Genomic DNA, 24,567 nt, shown 5'->3' with positions numbered 1-24,567 from the left:
CCGCTCCCCCGCCCCGCCCCAGGGTTTCCCGGGCCCGCGGGGCGAGGCGAGGCGAGGCGTGGCGAGGCGAGGCGGGGCGGGGCGGGGCCGGGACTACGCTTCCCGGCGGCCCCTGCGCGCCCGTGGCGGGGCGGGGCCGCGGCTTGGGGGCGGGGCATAGGCTGGCTGGGGGCGGGGCCGCTTACAAAGCCCGGGGGCGGGCGCCGGGGCGCAGAGTGCCCGCAGCGCCGGCCAGAGCGCAGCGCAGCGCAGCGAGGCGCGCACGGCGCGAGCGGCCCGCGAGTGGACGGGCCCGGCGGCTGGACCGGCGCCGGTGCTGCCCTGCTCGCTCCCCGCCGCCGCCCATGAGCCCAGCGCCGCGCGGCCCGGGTCTGTAGGCGGCGGGGCGGCCCCCCCCATGCTGCTGCAGCCCGCGCCGTGCGCTCCGAGCGCGGGCTTCCCGCGGCCCCCGGCCGCCCCCGGCGCCATGCACGGCTCGCAGAAGGACACCACGTTCACCAAGATCTTCGTGGGCGGCCTGCCCTACCACACCACCGACGCCTCGCTCAGGAAGTACTTCGAGGGCTTCGGGGACATCGAGGAGGCCGTGGTCATCACCGACCGTCAGACGGGCAAGTCCCGCGGCTACGGCTTCGTAAGTGGCCCCGCGGCCGGGCGCGCACTCCGTCCCGCACTTACCGCGCCGGGGGGCGCTGAGTCAACCGGCGGGCGCACGCCCAGCCGCCCCGGCACCTGCCGCCCCCTCCTGGGCTCGGGGGCGGAGGTTCACGCTCCAGCCGGTCGCGCCGCCGCTACCTGGCCCCGGCTCCCTCCCCCACCCCGCTCCCGGTTTAAAAGGCAGAGCCGCTGAGTTCAGTTAGTACTTCTGAGTTTACGGAGAGGTTTTGGGGACAGTTGGCTGCTGCCAGGATCTCCTGGAGCAACAAGCAAGCAGGAGCCGAGGCTTCTCCTCAGGGCGCTTTGGAGGCCTTTAGTACCCCCTCTCCAGTATTTTACAAAAGCTCCCTTAACCGCCCCCAAAGAAACATCAGTTTAAGTAAAAAAGGGCCTGAAGAATTGTCTCCTCCTTCCCTTCTAAGTAGCAGCCCCCAGCCTCTCCCATGAGGACGCTCGCACCACCCCCCCACGGGCAGGCGGGCAGAAAGGGCTGGGGCCGCTGCCTTCCCTGGGGCGGGGGAGGGTGCCCTGTTTCCCCTGGGCATCCTTTCTGTCCTTGAAGGCTGGGTTTCCCAGCGCGTGAACTTGGAGGGAGGAGCTGGACTCCAGGGGCGCCTCAGCGGGAGGGCCCCAGGGTGGGAGGCCAGTGGGGATGGGGCCAGAGGTTCTGGGTCACTGTCCCCCACCCCCACCCCCGCAGAGGGGGAAGTGAGCGCCTCTTTCGGGAGCAGAACCCTTCGCTCCTCCCACCCAGTAAGGGAAGCCCCTGAACCGTCTGTGCTCCTCCAGGTGACCATGGCGGACCGGGCAGCAGCTGAGAGAGCTTGCAAAGACCCTAATCCCAACATTGACGGCCGCAAGGCCAACGTGAACCTGGCCTATCTGGGTGCCAAACCGAGGAGCCTCCAGACGGGTGAGAGAGCCTGTGTTTTCCTTCCCCAGCTCGCCTTGATTGCTATATTCAGTGTTGGTATCTGTGGGGTGGAAACGGCCCCCCTCCGCGGCCCTGCTCCAGGAGTGGCTGTCTGCTATCATGTGCTTGCAGAACCGTCACGAGGCCGTCCTCCCCCAGCTTGGGAGCTGGACACCTTGGTCTAGGGGCATGGGAGGCACCCTAGGCGTGGGGCAGGGTGAGGAGGGCACGTCACCCAGTCCTCAGCTGTCTTGGAGGACGGGAGGAAGGTGGTTCCCGGGGCTGGAGAGTGGGAGGACCGACTGCCAGAGGCTGCTGCCACCCTGTCTGGCTTGGGCAGGGCGCTTTGGGCTTGGTGGGATGGTGGCCTGGGAGTGTAGAGGAAGCCCATTATGGGTCCCTTTTGTTGGGGCTGGGGGCAGGGAGTACAGCTGTGTGCTCCTGCTCCCTGGGCTGAGGCCGAGCCCCTGACTGCTGCTGTCTCATTTTATTTAGGCTTTGCCATTGGTGTACAGCAGCTTCACCCCACCTTGATACAGCGGACTTACGGGTGAGTGGATGTGGCTGCTGGGGGCAGGGTTGGCAGACCACCCGGAGCAGGCCACGGGCGCCCCTCGGTCCAGGGGTGTTTTTTCTCCCCGGGGCTGCTGGCCCCACAGCGTTGATTGTGCTGTTCGCCTCCACACTTTCTCTGATTCCCAGAAACGGGATTGTGTTTTGAGGGCGGGCAGGGCGTGGTAGGCTGGGAGAACTAAGAGAAGGCAGACAGTGCTTCTCCACTCCCTGACGGAGGCCACAGTGCGTGGGCACAGGAGCCTGCCAGCCTAGTCTCCAGTCCTGGCTTCCCCCTTGCTAGGTGTGTGGCCTCTAGTGGCTTACGCAGCCATCTGTGCCTCAGTTTCCTCCCTGGGAAACGGACGGTAGCGGCATCTCTGAGTCCTGTGGGTGGAGAGCTTCTGGCTGGGCCCGGCGGGGGCACAGGAGCACTCCAGAAACATGGCCCACGTTCTGTGGGGCTGGCGACTGGGCTCTCCTCAGGGGGCCTGGTGACCTGCTCTGGTGCCTGACAGATGGTGGCAGCAGGTCTCTGCCTCCCAGGGTCTGGTGCCTAGGAGGGCTGCAGCAGGTGAGACAGGCCCCAGGCCAGATGTCCAGCCCAAGGGGGCCGGGCCTGTGGATCTTTTGTCCGCTGTGCTTTGGTGTGGCCCATCCCACTCGCTCCTCACTTTTTTTTTTTTTTTTTTTTTTTTTTTGAACTTCTACTGAGTCTCTGCAGCTGCTTGGGGAAGGGCACACGCACTTCAGGGCCACAAAGGAGTCTGCCCTGTGGTGTGACTTCCCAGCCCCGTGATTGATGTCGGCCGTGTGCCCCAGGGCCAGGAGCAGGTTGATGAGGGTGGCAAGGGCCGTTACCAGACAGTTGGCCCATTGTAGGGTGTCAGCACTTCCTAAGCTCTCAGAGACCAGATTCTGGCCTTGGGTTTTGTGCTTCACGTTGTGTGAGTGTGTGTCTGCGTCTGCCCTAGGAAGGCCAAGCTCAGGGGTGGCCTGGCTCCCGGGCAAGGGTGGGAGCTGGGCTCGGGTGGACTGCGCAGGTCAGACAGATGGCCGAGGACTTGCTCTGTCACCTCCCTTCGGGGGCGACTTGGGGGTGCTTGCCCAGACAGGCAACATCTGTTTCTGCGTGGTGGCCTTGACGTGGATTGGCGTGTGTGGGAGCTCGGCTCTTGGTCTGTTCTCCGGGAGGGAGCCCGGGGGCGGCCGGGAGCAGGTGGTTCTGGGTTTCCTTCTTGCCCTGGGATCTGCTTCAGCGCCTGGAGCTGTCTTGGAAGGTATCTGGGGACACCTGCCATCACCCTAGTCCATCCTCTTTGGGATTCAGGTCACACGGGGAGGGCGTTCTTCAATTTCCATAGCCTTGGCTCTGTTCCCCAGGTCCATCCCACGCGGCTGGGACTGGAGCTGGAGGGGGCGGCCAGGTGCACGAAGCTCAGGGCACAGGCCGGGAGCATCTGCGGCTCCGTCTTGCTTCAGATGAAGCAGTGCCTTCCCCTCTCAAGTTCAAGCTCTTTTCTGATCCATTACAGCTGCTCTAAGATTCCAATAACCATCAAGACTCAGCCTCTGGAGCCTACGGAGTTCCAGTCTAGGCTCCGACACGGTCCAGCCGGGCCACTCGGCCGGTGATGGTGCCTCATCTGTTGTTTCCCGGATGGAAATGATAAGCCCTCCCCGCAGTGCCAGCCGCTGGGGCTGGGTGCTCGGTGCCCCTGGCCCCCACTCCCTCCTGTCCTCACAACAGCCCTCTGAGGTCAGAACCGATGTTATCCTCACTTGCTCGATGAGGAAACTGAGGCAGAGGTTCATGGTCTGCCAGGGTGACCTGAGTGACACGATCTGAAACCAGGCTGGCTGGCTCCGAACCCACAGTCTGCCCTGCCACTCTCTGGGGCAGGCGGCTGGGAAGGGTGCCCCAGCCTTTCCCCTCAGGGCCCCTTGCATGCCATGCACACGAGGGTAGTGGGGGTCAGCATGGATCTTACTGCTGTGCGTTCCTGACTTCAGGTGACAGTGTTTGGTAACTGAATCTCTGGCTGGCATCTGACACCCGTGACATGAGGAGGCCATCAGCTCTATTTGCCGGTTGCCAGGGGGCGGAGACCCAAACAGGGACAAGGGGTCAGAGGGACCGTCCAGCTCTTCGTTTCCAGCGGCTGGTGGACCGAAGCCTCTCAGGGTCACGCCGCCCTCCCACCAGGCCCTGCTGGGCTCTGGGGTGGTGGGAGGGGCCCCTAGGGGTGCTGTCCCCAGAGAGGTGGGGCGGGGCTGCCCGGGGTCAGCTGTCCCCCCTACCCCCCACAGTGCCCCTCAGTCCGGAGAGTTGGGCCATCAGCGTCCCTTTTGTCTTTTGTCTTTGCGAACGAGAACAATCGGGCGGGAGCGCGGCCGGCCTGACTCAGCAGTGGGCGCTGGGGCTGGCAGGGAGGCCTGGCCTGCCGCTGGCCGAGGACACGGTGGGAGCCGGAGCCGGGCAGCTCGGGCTTTTGAAAGCAGTTAACCCCTCTCCTGCCTGGCTGAACTTCCCGCAGGCTTCCTGGCTCCGAGGCTGCGGCGTAGACAGTTACAGAGATTCCACAGCCCCGCTTTCGGGCAAGGCTGCGGCACGAGCCTTTTGGCCTGTTGGGTCCTAAACGTCAGCTCTGAAGATCGCCCTGAGAACTTCTTACGTGTTAAAGCTTTTTCCCCCGCCCTGTGTTTTTTAAAGCAGATTGGAGTTTTCAGGACCTTCCTGGCACTCCGTGTCCTGTAACTGAGGGGTGAAGGTTTGAGGTTGGGAGGGTTTTTTCTTGGCAGGTGACAAGTGACTACATCACGGGAGGACACGACTGAGGCCACAGGCCACCCAGCTGAGCGTCTCTTCGCTGCCCGGGTGGGACAGTCCGCAGCCCACAGGCAGGAAAGTTCGGAGCTGTTTGAAGAGGGCACGTGTTGGGGGCAGTTTTGGGTCTGTCCTGGAAGGGACCTCCTGGTGTCAAAGGGTATGTGTCCGGGCCTGGGCCCGAGGCCTGCCAGGATCTGAGATTTGTCTCGGGCCTGGCTGCACTTGGAGCCTCTCCTTGGGCTATGCTTGAAGAGCCAGCTGCTTTTCTGGGCACAGCCCCCGCCCCTGTTGTTAAGGGGCCTTGCTGTGGCCTTCGTGCCCCTTCACCACAAGCCCCGCTCCGTGCCAGGGGATTGTGGGGGCGGCCAAGCCCCAGGTCCCAGATAGCTGGGTCGCTGTGTGCTGGAGCAGGGATCCCAGGGTGTGCTCGAGCTCATACTGGGGCCCAGGATGCAGGTACCACGCAGTAAGATTTGGGATTTTTCAGGGACCCATCTTGCGGCAGCGCCCTGACAAGGCCTGCTGACCTAGCTGCCTGTGGAGGCTCTGGGTGAGCTGGGCGGGGAGAAACTTGCCTGAGCTCTGCTGTGTGCGGCTGGGAGGCTCTAGCACCCTCCCTCCTTCCATGAGGTTCCTACACCTCCATCTGGGCCGCTTTTGGACAAACCAGAACCAGACACCCCAGGACAGACGAGCGTCACAGAATCCTCTTCAGACGGGATGTGCCCTGACTTTGAGAGCGTCCAGTCCCCCTGGGAGGCCCCCACTGCCCTCGCCGTCACTAGGCCACAGGCGTGTGTGCGCTGAGGAGTCTGTGCCCAGTCCCCAGGTCACCAGGGTGGGAGGGGGTGTGGGGATGGACAGGAAGATGGCCATGTCCTCAGAAGCGTGGCGCACACAGGGCTCAGAGTCCATCTGTCCTTCGTCAGGCCTTCAGTGTGCTGGATGCCAGGCCCTGGGCCCGGGATACTTGACAGAAGACAGACACAGTTGGTTCCCCGCCTCAGGGTGCTTGCCTTCCTGCGGGGACACCAGACCATTAAGGACTCTTCTGTGCCCGTGAGGGTCCAGCAGTGGTGTTGGGGGGAGCAACCCTGGGTTGGGGGGAGGTCCTCGTGTGCGGTGGTTCTGCCTGGTGCTTGTCACAATGGGCGGGCCATCTGGGCTGGTGACGGAGTGTCCCGGACAGACATGCCAAAAAGGGCTGACATCTGACCAGGGCCTCCAGCTTAGCTAAGAGCCGCCAGCCAGCATCAGGCTCCTGGTGTTGGTAACACGTTGGGTGGTGGTAGCTGTCACCCCTGGGGGACACCGGAGGAGGGCCTACAGGACCTCCCTGACTGTTGTTGCAGCTTCTTGGGGTTCTACCATTGTTTCACATCCAAAGTAAATAAGGCGCGTCGGGTGGTGGGGGAGTGAGTGGCAAAGCCTTGTGGGGTGGGGGGTGGTTACCATCTTGGGGGTCACGGCAGGAAGTGAGGTCAGAGCCGGAGGCCTTGGGGCCTGGGAGGAAGCTGGTGCCTGCTGTGGCGTCACCCGGCTTGTTTTTACTTTCAGGGTGCCTGGGGTGGCCCTGCTCCCCACACTGTAAGCTTCCTGTTTGGCACCCACTGGAGCGAGGCGTGGGCCGGCGTGTGGCCCTCCCCGTGGGCCGCCCGTGCACACCTGTTGTTTGTCCCCCGGCGGCGGTGGCTGTAACAGAAACCAGCCTCCGGGCGGCCCTGGGGTTCCTGGGGAGGAGGAGCTCCTCGCTCCGGCCCACTGCCCCGGCTGGGAGGGCCTTCTGCCGGCCACTGCGTGGGTGTGCCCTGGGGCGGGTGAGGGGGGACCGGGGAGTGTTCCCAGGCTCCCTGCTGCGGAGACCCGAGCCCCAACCCAGGAGGCTGGAGGTCCTTTCACGACTCCTGTGTGCCTCGCCTTGGGCCATGACTTCTCCTTAGCTTCCCCGTCTCCATGTGGGCAGGATGAGGGCTCTGCGGGGTCGTGGGGGGACGTCTGCCATCAGGCTCCCACTGCCTCCTGTGTCGGGGGGGGAGGAGGCTGGAGGGCTTTCACTCAGCCGGGTCGGTCCGCAGGTGCCTGCTTCCTTTGCTGCAGGCCAGGGCTGGGGACGAGGGGGAGCTGTGCCCTGTGAGGGGTGCAGAGGGGCGTGCGCAGGGAGCCCAGGTGGCAGGAGGCACCGTGGGGGGAGAGCAGCTGGGCTGGAGTGCCAGCAGGAGCAGCAGGAGGAAGTGGGGAGTGGGGGGCCCAGGGGCGCGTTTAGATTTTATTCTGACTGATGTGGGATGGAGGTGAGCCAGGGGGATGAGGGCCTCGTGTCTCGAGAGCATCCCTTGGCTGCTGGGCGGGCCCTCACTGCCGAGGCCAGCAGGGAGGCTCTGGCCGTCCCCACGGCCATCCCCATGGCAGTCCCCGTGCAAGGCCATAGTGGCTGCTGGCTCCGATGCTGGGGTGAGCAGCTGTGGGATTCTGGGTACATTTTAAAGAATGTGTGAAAGGAGCCCGGGATGATTCCAGAGCTTTGCGCTGAACAAGCGGAGGTTGGATCGACCTTCGGGAAGGGGAGGCAGGTGTGGGGGACGGTTTGGGGGAACAGTGGGAATTCGGGTTCGGACATGTTGGGATGGAGATGCCGCGCCCAGGCCTGGTGCTGTCCCACGACTGTACATCTTACCTGCCTTGTGCCCGCTACCCCCACCCCTTGCCTGCTGGCGGGTGGCCCCGGGAGCCTTCACGTCCCCCTACGGGGATTCCCGGGTGCAGGGCCTGTTTCCTGCGGTGCTGTCGCCCGGCTCGAGGCCCCTCCCTGCGTCCAAAGCCTTGCACCGCACCCCCAGCGGCTGCCTTGGTGTCCCAATACAGCAGGCCAAAACCTCTAGGGAGCAGAAAAAAGTGAAATGGGCTCATTTGCCTGTTTTATTTTGGGGGTGGCTTTGCATTCAGAAATGGAAGCCTCTAGGGTTGCAGCGATTCCTTCTGGCTGAGTTTTGCTCTGAGTGTGCGAAGAGTGTGGCCGGTTGTCTGGGCCCTGGGTGCTGGCTGCCCTTGGCCGTGTCAGCACCCCGTCTATCTGGGAGCTCGCCGGCCCTGCGGCTCAGAGCCCCGAGACCTCTGCCTTCTTAAGGGACCTCCAGGGACCCACTGGGTGCTCTGGGCTCAGTGGCACTCTTGGCTGACAGAAGGGGAAACAGATCCAGAGTCCGGGTTCTTGCGTCTGGACCCCTGGGCTTCCACTGGGCCAAGTCAGTGGGGGTGCTGTGTGGTTAACATGGGCACCTTGGGTCCTGGCTAACATCACGGCTCCCCGGTGGCCTGCACTGGGGCCGCAAGGGTCCAGTCCCACAGGTCGTCATGGTACCTGGCAGGAGGAACCCTGCTGCTGCCTGGACCAGTTCCCCCTCCAGGGCTCCAAGGCTGCTCTCCTGGGGCTGGGCCGGGGCGGCTGGGACACAGAGATCTGTGTGCCTTGGCTGGCTTGGGGGCTCTTCCTTGCCCTCCCTCAAGCCCGGGGCCCTCAGCCCTTGACAGATGATGTGCTGTGTGCTTGGGTCTCTGGTGCTGCCAGGCTCTCCGGGGTGCACAGAGCATCGAAGCCTCAGGGCGGTCCCATCCCCACAGAGGCAGTGCTGGGGCTGCCAGGCACCTGGCAAACACCAAAGCCAGCCTTGAATTGAGCCAGCAGGTTCAGCCTCCCCCCCTCACCCACCTGTGACTTGCTGAGCAGAGCTGCTGCAGGCTGGGCTGCTTCTAGAGCCTTCAGAGGAGCTTCAACTGCTGGCCCAGGAAACCGTTGGCAACCTTGGGGGAGGCTTCTCTGCCACCTGGGTGCCAGCCATCCTGGGGCCTGCGTGGGGCCCTCAGCCCTTGACAGATGATGTGCTGTGTGCTTGGAACCCAGCAGTCAGCCCAAGCGCCTTCCCTCATAGGGCTTTGGTTTTGTTTTTGTGGAGGAAACAGGAGAACAGAAAGAAAATGACCAGGAGGTTTCAGGTCGTGAGAAGGAAATAAAACTGGTGGTGGGTGGGGTGTGCTGGCATTGGCCTTGGGGGTTGGTCAGGGAAGGCCTCTGAGGAGATGAGGTTTTAGCTGTGGGAAGATGTCTGCAAGCAGAGGCAGTAGCAGGTGCCAAGGTCCTGTGGTAGAGGCGCTCCTTGAGTCTGGTGTGAGTGGGGACAGTGAGTGGAGATAAGTTGGGGAAACTTGAGGCCTGGTTGTGTGGGAAGCTGTGGGGGAGCAGTTTGGTTCTGGGCGGTGTGGAGGTCACAGGAGAGGTCTGGTCCTGGCGGTGACCTGGTGGTCTCTTGGATTTTTTTTTTTTTTTTTAAGATTTTATTTATTTATTTGACAGTGAGAAAGAGATCACAAGTAGGCAGAGAGGCAGGCAGAGAGAGAAGGGGGAAGCAGGCTCCCTGCTGAGCAGAGAGCCCGATGCGGGGCTCGATCCCAGGACCCTGAAATCATGACCTGAGCCGAAGGCAGCGGCTTAACGCACTGAGCCTCCCAGGCGCCCTCTTGGATGTTTTTAAGATGATCCTCTGGCCACTAGATTGGGGTGGGGACTGCGGTGTGTTGTGGTGGATGGAGGCTCGACCTGGAGAGATGTGGTTGGGGGGTGGGTGCGCTAGCGTGGAGAATAGGGAGAATTTGGGGACCGGGGGTGGGAGTGAGGAGGCTGGGTGGATGCGGTGGAACAGGGCTGTGGCGGAGGGAGAGTGGGCAGGCCCGGCGGACCAGCCTCGGTCAGCACGGAGTGTTGTGAGGGCCGTGCCCTTTTTAGAGCAGATCAGGAATGTGGAGGCCGGCGGCGTCCTGATCTCTCTGGGGAATAGTGGGAGCAGCGAGGAACCTGCTGGGCACATCCACCCTGTCCCCAGTGCGCTAGGGCCACGGCCTCCCCCTGCTGCCGCGTGGCCCGGGGAGGGTGTGGGGCTGTCCTTAGACAGGTGGTTTGGCTGGGTGTTCTCTCTCACCCGAGAGCCCGGGGGTCCCCTGTGTGCGTGTATGCCACTCGCTCGCCTGTGCGTGGGCGCCACCCCTCCAGCTCTGCCCATGCCCACCTGGCCTCCTTCCCAGCCCCGGGCGAGGGCATCTGGTCGTGAAAGCACCGAAGAGCCTCGTATCTGCCCTTGGCTTTGTAGTTCGTCTGGCAGGCTCTTTCCACATGGGAGGAGCTGTGATGCCAGAGGATTCTCTGAGCTGGGCTGTCCTGTGCCTGGTGGGGAGCCGGTGGCCTCCTTGGGCTCCACCCATCTGAGGGACCACAGAAATGTTCTGGGTATGGCCTGGTGTCCCTTGAGGGGCAGAGTCGCCTGGGCTGAGATCTGGTGTTCTGGTGGAGGGTCCCGGGTCTCACAGCGGGCCCTGAGGCCAACCTCTGTTAAGTCCCCAGAGGCAGAGCTGTGGGGGCCATCGTGCAGGAGGGAGATGGCGTGGGGCCCGTTCCCTGCCTGGGAGGGGGGCGGGAGGTTACTCTGCGGCCCCTTCTGCTCGACTCACCCAGCGCCATCATCTTTCCTGGCCTCACTGTGCAGCAGGACCTGCCGCCATTCCTTCTTTTCCTTTGGATCTGAGTCTGGGGTGCACACACTGTCCAGGGTCCAGTCTCTGGATACACTGAGCTCCTCAGCAGGGACAGAGTCACCGGGGGCTGCCGGGTCGTGGACTGGGGCTGCTCTGCAATCTGCCATCTGGGTGGCTTCCTGGAGACCTGGGCTGGCCCCTGAGGTGAGCCCAGGGTCACAGGCTCCAGCCAGCGCCCATCCTTGCGGGCACAGGTCTCAGGCAGTGTATGGACAAGGAGGCCAGCCCCACTTTGCCGCTCCCTGGCCGTGTGACGGTGCCATCCAGGCCTCTCTGAGCCTCACCGTCCGTCTCTGGGAATGGGGTGACGCTCCTGCTTTGTAAGTTATCTCAGGCTTGTCGCAGAGGGCTGGGGGGTGCGGCACCCCAGGGAGCAGGTGAATGCTGCAGAGGTGCGGTCTCCTGATGTGTCCGCAAATGGGGGGTTCTCTTCCTCCCCGACCTAAAACATACTGGCTCACACCACGTCGGTGTGTTCAGGACAGAGGTCGGGTCCTGGCAGGGGAGAGTGTAGAACCTTGTTAAGTGTGGCCACTGCCTCCGCTGGCTGGCCCCGGGGGTAGGGGCTGGGATATGACCACAAATCTGTCATTTTTAAAGCCCTGCGTCCTGCTGTGGACAGCACAGCCCGGGTCTAGGCAGTGTGTCTGGCGTGTGGTTGTATATCTGAATCCTTGGGGGGCCTGTCCAGTGCAGATTCCCAGACCCTATCTGACTTCTCGGTCTGCAGGGGATCCATGTTTTTATCAAACATTTGGGTGTGTTATCAATGTTTTATTAAACATTTGGGTGTCTCAGGCAGGGGCATCCCTGCCCATGTTTGGAGAAGTTTTGGGCTTCATGCTTCCGCAGCTGCCAGTTCAGGAATGTTCCTGAGGCTTCTGAAGCCGGATGGGGGCACCGATGGGGCCAGGGACGTTCCAGTGGGCGCTGCACCAAGACACGCTTCCTCATATCTGTAGTTGGCCCCTTTCCTGAGAGGCGTCCCGACCGCAGAGCCCCTCGTGTTTCTCAGCGGGGACACTGGTCCCACAGGTCGTTCGAGCAGCACGGGTGCCCGGTACTCTCCGGAGCTAGGCGCCGGGGCAGAACCCTCCCCGTGGCTCAGCTGAGATGCAGGGGAGGTGAGGGAATGGAGCCAGCCTCGGGTGGGGTCAGAGGACACCCCTGGGATGAGGGCTCCAGGGGAGGCAGTGGCAGGTACGGGCCCAGGTAGGGATGGCCTTGAACATTGACGACACCGCAGGGCGCGTGCAGCTGGGGCGGGGCGGAGGCGTGGAGGGCCGAGGGGTTTGGGGATCTGGTCTCAAGTGGACAGACAGCCTGCCGCCCTTGTCCTGGTCCTCCAGTGCACGCACTTCCTTTTCCTTTCTGTTCCTTTTGCCTGGAAAGCTCTTCCCCGCGGCTAGCTCTGTCTTGTCCTCTGGGCTCAGTGCAGTTGCTGCCTCCTCCGGGAGGCCTTCCCTGCCCACTCCCTGCAGTCCTGCTCCAGTTCATGGGTTGGATTGTTGGTGTGTCTGTCCCCGTCCTGGAATCCAAGCTCTAGGGGTCCGGGGGCTGTGCACTCTGCTCACTGCCATATCCCTGTCCCGAGCAGACACGGGAGAAAGCCGTTGTACTACTTGGGATGCCAAGTGGGATTTGAACCTTAGCCTGGCTCTGTTCAAGCCTCTTGTTTATGTGGGGGAGGACGGAGGCGGTTGGCAGAGGCTCCTGGGGCAGGGGCAGTGGGCACTTTGGTCCTGAGCAAGAGTGTGGGGTTCCTGGGGGAATCTGCCCAGGGCTCCTTGGGAACACTGCAGCAGCTGGGGCGTGGTGGGGGGGGGCAGCCTGTAACCAGCAGGGGCATGTTGCTGCGGTGACCACCGCAGGGGCATGTTGCACCGGTGACCACCGCAGGGGCATGTTGCACCGGTGACCACCGCAGGTCTAGCACGGCAAATGGCAGCAGTAAGGGTGCCTGAGGTCGGAGCTGGGGACCTCTCAGGCCCGGGCAGGCGTGGCCAGACGTCCTCTCCTTCCCAGATCCCCTGTGCCCTGCCCGCCCCCACTGGTCCTGGTCCCGGCCCTGGCCGCCCTGGGCCCGGCCAGCTCTCTGCCCTCGCCGGTGGCTCACCCTCCTGCAGGGTTTGTCCCTCTGGGAGCCGCGCTGTGCTGGTGAGGATGGGTCCCCGAACAGCTCCCCTCTTCAGGCGAGAAAGCATTCACAGACGTGTGCTGCGGCCGCCCTGTCTAACTCAGAGCTTTGTCTTTAGCCCTCAGTGGCCATCCCAGCCCCCTTGTGAAGCCCCTCGCAGTTTGACCACGTTCCCCCCTGGGTTTTGCTCGCAAGCAGGTTGTCTGTTGGTGGGACCCTACCGCGTGTGTCTCACGGCTTTCCCTCAGCAAGCGTTCAGGGGTCATCCACACCGGCGTGTGTCCAACGTGGCTTGTTGTGGCGTGGACAGACCACGCTGGTCTCTGTCCTTGGGGGGCTGAGCCGAAGCCCCTGGTCTCGCAGCCGCCACGTGTGGCGTGCTCTGGAGGGACATTGGCTGCTGCTCTCTCCCCTGCAGGGGACACTCGGGCTCCTCTGGTTTGTCACCTGTCCCGTAGATGCTGCTGTGGTCCACTCAGCTGTGGGGCCCTGGGCAGGTCACTGAAGCCCTGAGCTCTGTTCTCTGTTGTGAAACAAGACGATGCCATGAAGGGCAGCCTGAGGGCCCGTGTGACTGTCACCGTGTGAGGGCGTGGGCACTGGGGCCTCGTTCCCAGGGCCTCTCCTTGTCCTTCCCATCTTCATCGATGTCCTTACTGCATCGCTCACAGAGCGGCTCAGCACATGTTTGCTGAGCTGCTCTGGGCCCGGCCCTGGGCTGCCAGTGACAGAGTGGGGGAGAGCCCGTACTTCATGCATGATGTCACTTGGCAGATCGCAGATGTTGGGAAGATGAGCGGGGAGGTGGAGGGGTGGGGTGTGACCTGGGCAGTCACGCAGTGACCTGTGCAGGGGTGTGACCTGGGCAGTCTCGCAGTGACCTGTGCTCAGAAGGCCCACACCGGGTTTGATGCTCTGCTGTCACTGTCTGAAAACTGTCAATCCTTTTTAAGTCTGCCCACCCCACCCCCCCCCCCACTCGTAGCTGGCCCTACGGGGGATAGCAGGAGTGAGGAGCATAGGGTTGGGCTGGGGGTGCCTGGGAAGGGCTCGTGGATCGTGGAGCAGGGGGAGCTCTGCGGATAGCTGCGGGAAGTGCGTTGCAGGCAGTGGAAACAGCCAGTGCAAAGGCCCTGGGATAGGAGCCCATCTGGTGTGTTCAGAGAAGGTGGGTTATGGCCGCACCCGTTTCACAAACGAGAAATAGACCAGGGTCGGGGAACACAGCCTCCCCCCGCAGCCGCCCTCCCCAGCCCTGCCTCCTCGCCCTGACCCTCTGTGTTTGGCCCCACAGGCTGACCCCCCACTACATCTATCCGCAAGCCATCGTGCAACCCAGTGTGGTGATCCCGGCCGCCCCTGTCCCGTCGCTGTCCTCGCCCTACATCGAGTACACGCCAGCCAGCCCAGCCTATGCCCAGTACCCGCCGGCCACCTTCGACCAGTACCCGTACGCCGCCTCACCCGCCACGGCCGCCAGCTTCGTGGGCTACGGCTACCCGGCCGCCCTGCCTCAGGCGCTGTCGGCCGCGGCCCCCGCCGCCGCCTTCGTGCAGTACCAGCCGCCGCAGCTGCAGCCCGACCGAATGCAGTGAGGGGGGCCGCGGACCCGCACCCCCACGCCGGCCAGCGGCTCCGGGGCGCAGCCCCGTACGGGGCCTCCGGAGACCCTTTGGGACGCCCGCCTGAGCCCAGCCGGACTGGAGGCCGCGTCTCCTTCTATCCAGGCCCCGCGGCGTCTTGGGGGAGGGCCTTGGGGGCCGAGGCTGACCGAACGCTGTCCGGAGATGCACCCGGGACCCATCTCCCCGCACCTCGCCCCACCGCCGCTCTTCCTCCCGTGTCTCGCGCCCCTCCCCGCCCCCCAGCACCGCCAGGACCTGCCCCCTCTGCGGACCAGCTGCCCGGCAGGCTGTGCAGACTCTGTCCCGCTCCAGATGCCTTAGTCCAGCGCCGCCCAAGGGCGTGGGGGCAGGGGTGAGCTGCAGGTGCATCCATGGGGCCCTGAGCTGCAGGGGCAGGGGGCACCGGCCTCCGGAATTCACACCTTCTAGAGCACGGCCTGCCCCCTGCCCAGGCTCCCCGCCGCAGCAGGGCCGCTGGCAATGTCCCTTTTTGTCGAAGCTGCAACTCTTTTTCTTACCGTCGATGTTTTGCTACTAAGATGATTTCAGAATGTCCGTCTATTTTTTCAACCGGAACTCCCACCACCAAGAATCCAGATCCTATTTTTGACTCTGAGAAACTCGCTTGGGTCACCGGCCCCGCCCGAGGACACAGTGACAGTACTTCCATGTGATAAGGCGTCTGCCAGCTGGAGGGCATGGAGCCCCTTGGAGGGTGGGCGTCTCCAGGCTGGTCTCACTAGGCGACAGCAAATTGTCTCAGCGCTTGTCCCCGTCCTCGGCCTCAGAGAGTGGGAGAGAGTGGGGCCCGAGGTGATGCTGGCCAAGGGGGGGTTTGAGTGGCAAAAGCCTCCGAGTGCAGAACCCCACGGCCTTGCCCATCCACCCTCCCTTGTGCTATCACCTGCTGTGCACCAGCCTGGGCGGCGGGACTGAGCCGAGACACATCCCACCTTCCTTGGGGGCACAGTTCAGGGTGGGGGGGGCTTCCAACAGGCCATCGGGGAATTCCCGGGTGGGATACCTGGGCTGTGTGGTGGCCCGTGGCTCAGAGGGGGAGGGGAGGGGAGTGAGCCAAGAGGCAGCCTGGCAGAAGAGATGGGCAGAGGCATCTGGGGAGGGCGGGCCGCAGAGTCGGGGGCACTGGGGGCATTCCTTCCGACTACCTCAGGGAAGTGGGAGGCCTCAGGGGGCTGACCGACGTGGGCAAGCACTTCGCGGCACGCCTGGTACAGAGCCAAGGCCCAGAAAATACAGGTAGCTAATATTATAATAATATTTTTATTAGAATGTTCTGATTATAAAAATAAAACTTGTTTTCTTTAAAGAAAAAGTGGGTCTGTGATTTCTCTCTCGAAGTGGGGGCCTTCGACACCACCCCCGACCCCTGCCACAGTAATCGTGGGCCAGTTGCTCTCTGGTCAGCCCATGTCAGGGCTGGGGAGCCGGCGGCTGTAATTGGCTGTTTCTTGAGCTCCTGCCCTGCGCCAGCCTAGGGGCATCCAGAGTGATGGGGCACCCACGGCCCACCTCATCGCCACCCACCTTCCCACTGATGTAGGGAAGGAGCAGACGCTCCCCAACGACCCTGGGCGCCTGCTCCCCGCAGTCTGCTTCAAGTGCAGGGGAGGGCTGACGGGCTGAGCATCAGTGACGTGCTCTGGGCTGCGTCCTGGGACCGATGGCTTGGACCGATGGCTGGGGCCGGGGGCAGGCATAGTGTGATTGGTGGCTCCCAGTATCCCATGGAATGGGGGGCACTTCCCCAAGACAAGGGCCAGAGTTTCTAGAAGAGCCTGAGTAATGGCTGCCGAGGGGACAGCACAGGTGTCTGCCAGCTGCCCAACAGGTGCTGGTAGGCAGGGTGCAAGGTCACAGGAAGAGAAGTCTCGGTGTGCGGCTGAGGGGGCCCAGGCCAGAGGTAGTCCTGGCATTTCACAGAACTCTGCTAGAGCCACAGCTCCATGCTGGAGAAATCATGGGGGACTCACGGAGGAGGTGTTAAGGATGGAGAGGAGATTAACTCACTCATTCATTCAATTTAAGAAATGTACCTGGTATAGAAGCAAAGCACTAGGGAGAGTCATAAACCAAGCAGACGTGATGCTACCCATTGGGGTTTATAATCTAGTGGGGGAGACCTAACAAACATATATATGGGGTCATTTTAGATACTGATTGGCATTATGAAGGAGGTATCGCAGGGTGTTGGAGAATGACAGTTCTAGGCAGATGGCAGCAAGTGCAAAGGCCCTGGGGTAGGTGCTTGGAGCAAGGGGGCCAGTGTGGCTGTGGAGAAGGGGTAGTGAGGAGAAAGTGGCAGGTGATGGGTTTAGAGAAGTGATGGAACTGGAAGCTGGGGGACCCAGGGATGGTCCTGCTGTGGTGTGCAGTCTGCGGAGGGATAGTGGTGCACAGACGGCCCAGCAAACTTAGCACAGTGTGGTCTGATTGATGCTGTCAATGGGGAGGCCCCTGAGCCTGGAGGGGATGGGGTGGGGGAGACGCCCCAGCTGGGCTGCACAGAATGGAGGGACTCCTGGAAATTTAGGGGCAAATGGAATGGGTGCCCCTGGTGAGGGGGCCAGTTGGAGCAAAGGCTTGGAAGTCGTGGTTTTGGCCTACTTGGGGCCAGGTGTATGCCAGGCACCAGGCTTATCATCCCCTGACCCCGCAGAGCAGAGCTGGGCCCCATACCCTGCAATCTGTCCCCATCTCCTGTCACCTCCCTCTCTGATTGAGCCAGAGAACCCAGGTCCTTTTAACTCTCTCCCTCATCTTTACATCTAACTTGTCTCCATGTCCAGAAGTTTCTGCCAGCTAAACTGCCCCCCAACCCAGGTACCACACTCTTTCCTGGATCCTCCCCATGGCCCCTTTGCTGCTTCTGTCCTTGTCTTCCTACAGTCCATGCTCCATGTGCAACCAGGATTTAGGATTATGATATGTTGATCAGAATTCAGCGTAAGTGAGACTGCGTTTCCCAGCTCCGAGCCCTCTGTGGCTCCTGGTGGTCCTAGAGGGAAAAGCCAATGCTATCACTGTGAACTATGAGACCCAGACTAGCCTCCTCCCTGTCGGCTGGACACACCAGTTACAGCCCACCACAGGCCCTTTGCACGTGCTATAGAGTCTTCTAGCTTCTACCAGCTGAGTCCCACCTTCGGCTCTCAGCCCAGAAGTTTGAGTTCAGGGAACCTGGAGCCTGCAAGCATTCTGAACCTGATTCAGCTGATGATAAGCAAGGATCAGAGACCTCTGGCAGGGGTTTTGGGACCATCCATTCAGGGTGGAGCATGCAGGGCAGACTTGAGCCGGGGGAGGCTGGGCCAGAGGAATAGAGGGCGGGACAGAGACCAGTGACTGCAGTGTCCACGTGGACTGGGGCAGAAGGAAGTATGGTGAGCCGAGCGCCTGCACAGAGCTGGATCTGACCCCAGGACACACTCGCTACTCCATGTGGTCTGCCCTGGGCTTTGAAGTGAGATGGGGTCGCCCTGATGTGGGGAGGGGGCTTGGGGTGGACTTGGGGCCGCCTTCTCTGCATCTTCCCTGGGGGTCCCCAAGGGATCTCCTTGGGCCTTTTCCAGTGACTTTGACTTGGAGATTTACAAATCCCCTTTTTCTGTGGCCCAGGACCTCTGGTCTCTGGTTGAGGAAGGGTCAGGGTTCCCAGGGTGAAGCTGGGTGAGATCCTGCCAGACGTGTTGGCTTTTCTTACCAGGGACCCGGACCTGTTCCCCCGCCTCCCGGCCTGCTGGGTCTTAGTTTGCAAACACTGGCAAGGGGTCAGGGAGGTCAGCGTGGGGCTCCCAGTTCAGGGGAGACATTTGCTGCAGCTGATAAAGGCTTAGGGGCCCGGCAGGGGCTTGCGGGTGCTGTCAGGGTTATCTGGAGGGCCACTTGCTGCCAGCCCATTTCCTGTCACTATCGGCTTGTGGCAGCCTCTGGGACAGGCCTCTGGGCCTTGAAAACACCCTCTGGGTCCCAGACCCAAGGGCTCTGGATGGTGGCAAACGGGAGAGAGTTTCCAAAGTCGCCGGCGCCGAGTGGAAGGCAGGTCAGGCTGCTGTGGAGCCTGGGTGGCTGTGACCATGGCCGCCAGCCTCGGCCACAGGGACTGTAAATAATGACCATCCCCCAGCTGCTAACCTCCACTGCGCTGCCCCAGGTCAGGCCCAGCGCCGACCGCCATTCACCAGTGGTCTCAGTCACCCTGGGGGTGGACATTCTGGAAGGGGTCTGCCCTGGAGGGGAGGGGCCCTGGCCCCACCCAGCCCAGCCGAGAGAGTGTGGCTTGCCTCCACCTCCCTCTGCCTCTTCGAGAAAGGGGCTGCAACCACCCTCCAAGGGTAGGTCTCTGTCCCCTTAGCCTGTGTCCCTAACAGCCAGCCTAGGGGGCGTGGGCTCAAGGAGGGGGTCCAGGGTCCCCAGTTCCTTCCTCATCTGCATCTGTCCCATCATCCCTGGTCCCACATACCCAGAGGGCCAGGCACGCGCACACACACGAGTGCTTATGCATGCATACACACACTTTCTCCTTTTCTCCCCGATCCCTACAGACACGCATCTAGACACACACCGACACAGACGTGCACACTCATAGATGTGCACACATAGATAGGCACTGCACAAGTCACACACCCACACACATACGTCTATATGCTACACACGGACACACACACACCCATGTATATACAGGCAAGCACACTCCCCTGTGCCCATGTATACAGGCACACATTCACTCCCACATGCACACCCACAAGCCCAGAGCCGCTGCCGGGGTCTGGGGTCCACGTTAAGTGTGTCAGCAACATCCAGGGTTTGGAAGGACTCACAGGTCGGACCCACCTGGGAGGAGGGACGTGGGCGGTGAGCCAGGCCCCGTGGCTCACAGGGTGCCGGTGGGAGGGTGGGGGTTGGGCTGGCTGAGGTCCCGAAGAAGGGAGTGAGGGTTTGCCCTGGAAGCAGAAAGGGAAGTGCGGGGAAGTGTCTGGGGCTGCGGCTGCGGACGGGACGCCACAGACCCTCCACCTCCTCCTGGCTCACCAGAAGGCTGCTGACTGCCCCCGCTAGCCCCCTGCTCTTGTCCTCTGGCCTTGGGGAGATGAGCCTCTGGGAGTGGCCCCAAACACAGCTGGGTGGGGGTTGGGCAAGCACCCCCTCCCTCACCCTTGGGGGTGGGGAATAACTTGGGGTGCGTGTTCCCCTGTGGGATGCAGCTCCAGTGGCCCACAGCGACGATCGGCTCCATGAGACCCCCTGCCCGTCCCCTCCCAGCACATCCCTGCTCTGTGCTGAGCTTCCTGGGGTCGTGTCCCTAGCAAACTGTGGCTTGCAGGGCACCTGCCCAGCCAGCCAAGTGTGATCACAGACCCCGCAATGGGGATCAATGCACCCTGTGCCCAGGCCTGGGCAGTGCTGAAAATCTGTCGGCTCCCTGTTCCCCATGGGCCCTTCGGGCAGGTCCTGTTTCCCCCCTTTCCACAGGGGGAGGCAGGTGCACAGAGGGTCCCCCTATCCCCCGCCAGTTTGTGGGTAGGTGTCTGAGCCGGCAGGGACACGAGGCCAGGGCAGGATGCTGTAGTGGGGAGAGGCCCCCCTGGACTTCAGGGACTGTGGCTGCCACGGGAGCTGGGTGGGGTTCCAGCCGCGGGGGTGGTAGGCATTTCCTTTACTTGTTGGAGCCTCATTATCCCACTTTCCAGTTGAGCAAACTGAGGGCCAAAGAGGAGAGAAGGAGAAAAGGGTTTCTCTGAGACTGCTGGGTTGTTGCTCCTGCTCCGGTGTTATAATCCCGAAGGGACAGGCTGGGTATGGGGCCACACGTCACCTCCATGCTACTTTGCAGTGGCGGCGGGGCTCACCTGGCCCCTGGCCTGTCTGCTCCTCAGTTGCTTGCACAGATGAGATGATCCCTAGGGACATCTGCAGGTGCCACCCCCTTCCTCAGCAAACATGCTCTGGTTTTTCCTTAGAGGAGCTGGCCACCCCCGCCCCCATCTCCGCTCCATAGCTCAGACCATCAGCATGTTCTACTTCCCTGGCCCCAGTGATTGGCTCCTAGGAATAGGCATGTGACGAAGTTTGGGTCAATGAGAGTCGGTCCTGGACTTCTACGAGAACGTCTGGGGAAGGAAGCTCTTTCTGCTGGGAAGCCAAGCTGGGAGCAGATAAGTCAGGAGCTGCTGGGAGGGAGGGGGTAAAAGGGAGGGAAGATTTGAGCTTATGGAGACACTTCCTGAGAAGGAAGCCAGGACAAGGGCAAGTAGAGGTGAGGAGTTAAGAAGAAATAGGGTCTTAGTGACACCATTGGGAACCCCTTGATCCAGCTATGCCTGCAGCTAGATCCTGGGCTTTTCTCTTATAAGAGCTAAAAAATTCCCCCTTTTCCATAAGCCTATTTCATTTTGTTCTTCTGTCCCTTGCAACCAAGACTCTGGACATACATAGTCTCAATGGGCCTGCATTACTTAGAATTAGATTGAGTGACATACATGGAAAACACAAAATAACAGTGCTTCTTAGTTAGCTACAAGTTGTTTTCCCCATGTTTAAAAAAAAAAATCTGAAGTAGGCAGTACAGAGTTTCAATGACAACTTCACAGTCATCAGGAACTCATGCTCCTTCTAACTTCCCATTATACTATTTCAGAGCATGGCTTCCTTTCTCAAGACTGTCTCGTGGTACAGAATTGCTGTGGTAGCTCCAGCCCTCATTTCCAAGTCCCAAGCAGCAAAAGGAAGAAGAGGAATGTGAAAAGTGTACCTCAAGCTGAGACTTCCTTCAGAGACTTCCCAGAATATTCCTCTGTTCAGAACTTAGTCACTTGAGCATCCCTAGCTGCGAGGGAGGCTAGGTGTTCGGCTGGGTGTAGAGCTACCTCGATACAGGAAGCCTTCTGTTATTAAGGAAGAAAACAGAATGTCCCTTAGGTAGTAGACAACTTGTAGTTTGTGTTGGGCTCTTCCAGCAATAACGCTGGACGTCCAGGAAATAACAATCACGTGGGGATTTGTGAAGACTGTCACCGACTCAGCCTGTTTCCTCTCTCCACCTTCACGCCAGCCCGCGGAGCTAAGTCTACTATCATTTTGTGCCCATTTCACACATGTGGAAACTGAGGCTGGGAATGCTCACGGAACTTCGTCCCCTGACTCCCGGGGGTGGCTCAGGGGTGACAGCTGAACTTCTTCCTCTCTGATGTATTCAAGTTTGGTGAACAGTCCTCCTAGGACATGTCAGGCTCAAGTGGGACTTGAGACCCGAAGTGCTTTCACATGGGGAGCCCTCGAGTGGGGTTCTCGGTCTAGCACTCCCTGGAGGTATGGTTTGATATTCTCCCGTGTGCTGGCTCATTTCCTCATTGCCAGAACCCTCCCCCAAGGAGTGGGTTACTAGTCCCATTTTACAGAAGGGAAGACTGAGGCTCGGAGGGGCAAGGTGACGTGGTTGGAAATGGCTGCTCCAGGCTCAGGTTGGTGTGCCTGGCCCCAGGGCCGTGTTGCTGGCCTGTGGCCTCTAGGAGCTTACAGTGGAACGTCTTGGCCAGGCCTCCCACTGTTCCCCCTGCCCCGCACCCCTCCTCCCAGGGCCATTATCACGCAGCGCAAAGGGCCAGCTGCTTGGGGCTCCCCCATCTCTGCTGCTGCCTTACCACTGCCTGTCCTGGGGTGAAGGCTGGGTCACGGTTATATCACCTGCATGTGGGGTAATCACCGTGGCCATCCTGCCCGGGCCATGGCAAGGATGAAAGACCACGCGCTGCAGGCGTGGCAGGGGGTAGGCAAAGCGTGCGGGGGACACTCGTGGAACCCCCAGCCCCCACGCCCGCAGGGAGGCTAGGCGAGCTGTGGAGTCTGGAGGGGAGAAGACCACCCTAATTCCTATAAACCCCGCCCCCTGCCTCTCAGCATCCTGCCTGTGGACATGCACCCGTGTTGGCAGTCCCGTGAGACAGCCACCCCCAGGCGGGGAATGGGGGTGGTCCTTGGACTGATGAGAACTGATGAGAACTGACAGGGATTGAACACTTCCTATGGCTTTGTGTCTCTCCTTTCCCCGAACACTCCCAGCTGCCTGGGGGAGCTTGACTGCGCCCTGTTCACAGATGGGAAAGCCAAGGCCGGGAAGGCGGGTGCACGCCGCCACTTGCCCAGGCAGGAAAGCTGGTGCATGGCAGAGGCAGGATTCCGGCCCAAGAATCCTGCCTCTGGAGGCCACATAGCGCCCTGCCCGAGGTCCCCGCCCCATTCTTTCACGTCCTCACCCCACAGCCAGCTTGGGCGTGTGACCCTCCGCAGTCCCTGCCCTGGTGGCTGAGTCCACTTGTGTTTGTGCTCCAGAGATGGAAACACCAAACTGGGAGCCCCTGGGCCGGGACCATCCAAACACAGCCAGAATGGAAGGGGCAGCTGCCCAGAGCGCCCTGGGGCTGGGTGTCTGCGCAGGGCATGGCGTGGAGTGGGCACCTGGCCCTCCAGATACCTCCCGGGCCTCCTGCGGAGGCTGATAAGTGCCCGGCTCCGCTTATCAGCCCCGTTCCCCTGCCCACTCTCCCCGCAGCCTGGAGTACGCGTCGGGGTGCGCAGCAGCCTGGCCGTCGATGATGGGGAGAACCTCCCCAAGCCCGGCCCCCAGAGCTCGGAGCGTCAGAGACAAGTGAGTTGCTGTCTCCCACTGCTTCCGGGTGCCGCCTGCTGGCTTCCCCGCTCCCGTGATGGGGGCATTTTTGGAGAAATTAAAAATAAAGTTGTTGTTTTTTTTTTCTAAATTATGAAATGAACATGGTTGGGGGGGTTTCTAAAATAAACGTATTAAGATACTCTGCTGACAGGCGTGCGCCCGGGAGCAAGGACATGGAGCTGATGTGAGTGGCAGCCGGACCGCAGGCAGCCTTACTCGAGCTCTGCGCTCCTCCCGGCTGAGTCATAAAAATCAGAAAACGAAGTGTGAGCGCACGGACTCCGGATACTAACGGGGAGGGGTTCTTTCCGCGGCTGTCGGCTTGCTCCCACTGACCCGGGTGCCCCCGACCAGCCCGAGCCAGTGGGGGTCCAGCAGCTGCTCTTACACCCTCCTGTCTCTTTTCTATGACAACCCCCTTGATTTTCTAAGCAGGTAACTCACAGAATGGCTTAGAGCCCTCTCTGGCTCCCTACTGCCCGGGAATGAAATCCCAGCTCCTGGTCTCAGCCTCCCTGGCTGGTGTGAGCCGGCCCTGGCCGCTCTCAGGCGCCGCTCTCAGGAGCCACTCTCCCACCAGATGTCCTGCTGGGCTCCTTCTTGCCCCTTAGTCCTAGTTCCAAAGTCACTGGGTGTCCGCTGAGATGTCACCCCTGCTCCCCAGCCCCCAGATAGCTTCCCGGGTCTCCTTGTCTAAGCTTCCCCACCCCTATCCCTGTTTTCTCTCATTTTTCTTTTCTTTTCTTTACTTTTTTTTTTCTTTTTTTTCTGAGCAGCTGTTTCTTTTACTGTCGCCAGCATCAGGGCCAAGGGCCTGAGCGCGGCCTCCGCACGTCCTAGGAGTGAATCTGGGCAACCTCTTGCTCCTCCTGGGAGCTGACTGGGGTTTCTGGGCTGCGTTCCCCCAATGTAGCCACTCTCAGAGGGTAGGCCTCGCCCCTGCCCGACCCTACGGCTCCCATTGCCCAGGAGCCCCACCCCCACACCAGCAGGACCCAGTCGCTGACCAGCGGACGTCCTGAACTCTGCTGGGCTGAGGCAGAGGACAACATTGCAGGAGGCTGCTTGGCTCCCGCGAGCCGAGGCTGAGGTGATGGCTTGTGAAAAAGGCCACCGTCCTGAATCTCAAGCCGAGGTTTAAGAGAAACCTCCGGGGTGACGAGGGGTGTGGGGCAGCTGTGCTCCTCCTCCTGGGCCGGGCAGGTCAGAGACGCCGGCCCTGACGGAGCACCTAGCTTGTGCCAGGTCCTGCGCCTGCCGCTCCGCGGTATCCGCTCGTTGAATCCCACATCGCTCTGCAAGATGCGTGTACACTGTCCTTATTTTGCAGACGCAGAAACTGAGGTTCAAGGTAGCTAGGGAGCTTGCCAGAGGCCACATAGCCAGTAGCTGGCAGACCCCAAAGCCAGCCCCTTAACCTGCGGCTAGGCTCTCCACTGGAGGGAGCAGGGATGTGAAGTAGGATGCAGCCCCGATGAGCCATGAGGCGCGCGGGTGTATTTCCTGCCGAGGAGAGATGCTCTCAGGGCTCTGGGGAAGGAAAGAGCAGCCACCAACCGGAGCTTCTCTGGCAGCCCTGGGCCCGCC

General features: G+C 61.6%; 1 protein-coding gene across 2 annotated transcripts; it reads left to right on the top strand.

Annotated features, from left to right (window-relative positions):
• Positions 1-223: 223 nt before the first annotated feature.
• Positions 224-23,062, top strand: RBM38 (RNA binding motif protein 38). Of its 2 annotated transcripts, none has more exons than XM_059133182.1 (4): positions 224-634; positions 1,447-1,570; positions 2,066-2,120; positions 22,861-23,062. In XM_059133182.1, exons 1-4 carry the CDS (start codon positions 398-400, stop codon positions 22,958-22,960), a joined length of 516 nt encoding a protein of 171 aa, XP_058989165.1. In that variant the 5' UTR covers positions 224-397; the 3' UTR covers positions 22,961-23,062. The 2 variants fall into 2 exon arrangements, with proteins under 2 accessions (XP_058989165.1, XP_058989164.1); XM_059133181.1 differs by lacking the exon at positions 22,861-23,062 and adding an exon at positions 13,964-15,627 and having other exon boundaries at positions 250-634.
• Positions 23,063-24,567: the final 1,505 nt, after the last annotated feature.

This window comes from Mustela lutreola, chromosome 9 (assembly GCF_030435805.1).
Source record: "Mustela lutreola isolate mMusLut2 chromosome 9, mMusLut2.pri, whole genome shotgun sequence".
NCBI classification, from domain to species: Eukaryota; Metazoa; Chordata; class Mammalia; order Carnivora; family Mustelidae; genus Mustela; species Mustela lutreola.
This window is presented reverse-complemented; position numbering and strand designations above follow the sequence as displayed.

What these genes read in the sequence shown, in the direction of transcription:
- RBM38 (XM_059133181.1), top strand. Translation starts at nt 398, where the DNA reads ATGCTGCTGCAGCCCGCGCCGTGCGCTCCGAGCGCGGGCTTCCCGCGG. An exon ending in AGTCCCGCGGCTACGGCTTC is followed by an intron (nt 635 to 1,446) that starts GTAAGTGGCCCC and finishes GTGCTCCTCCAG; the next exon opens with GTGACCATGGCGGACCGGGC. An exon ending in ACCGAGGAGCCTCCAGACGG is followed by an intron (nt 1,571 to 2,065) that starts GTGAGAGAGCCT and finishes CATTTTATTTAG; the next exon opens with GCTTTGCCATTGGTGTACAG.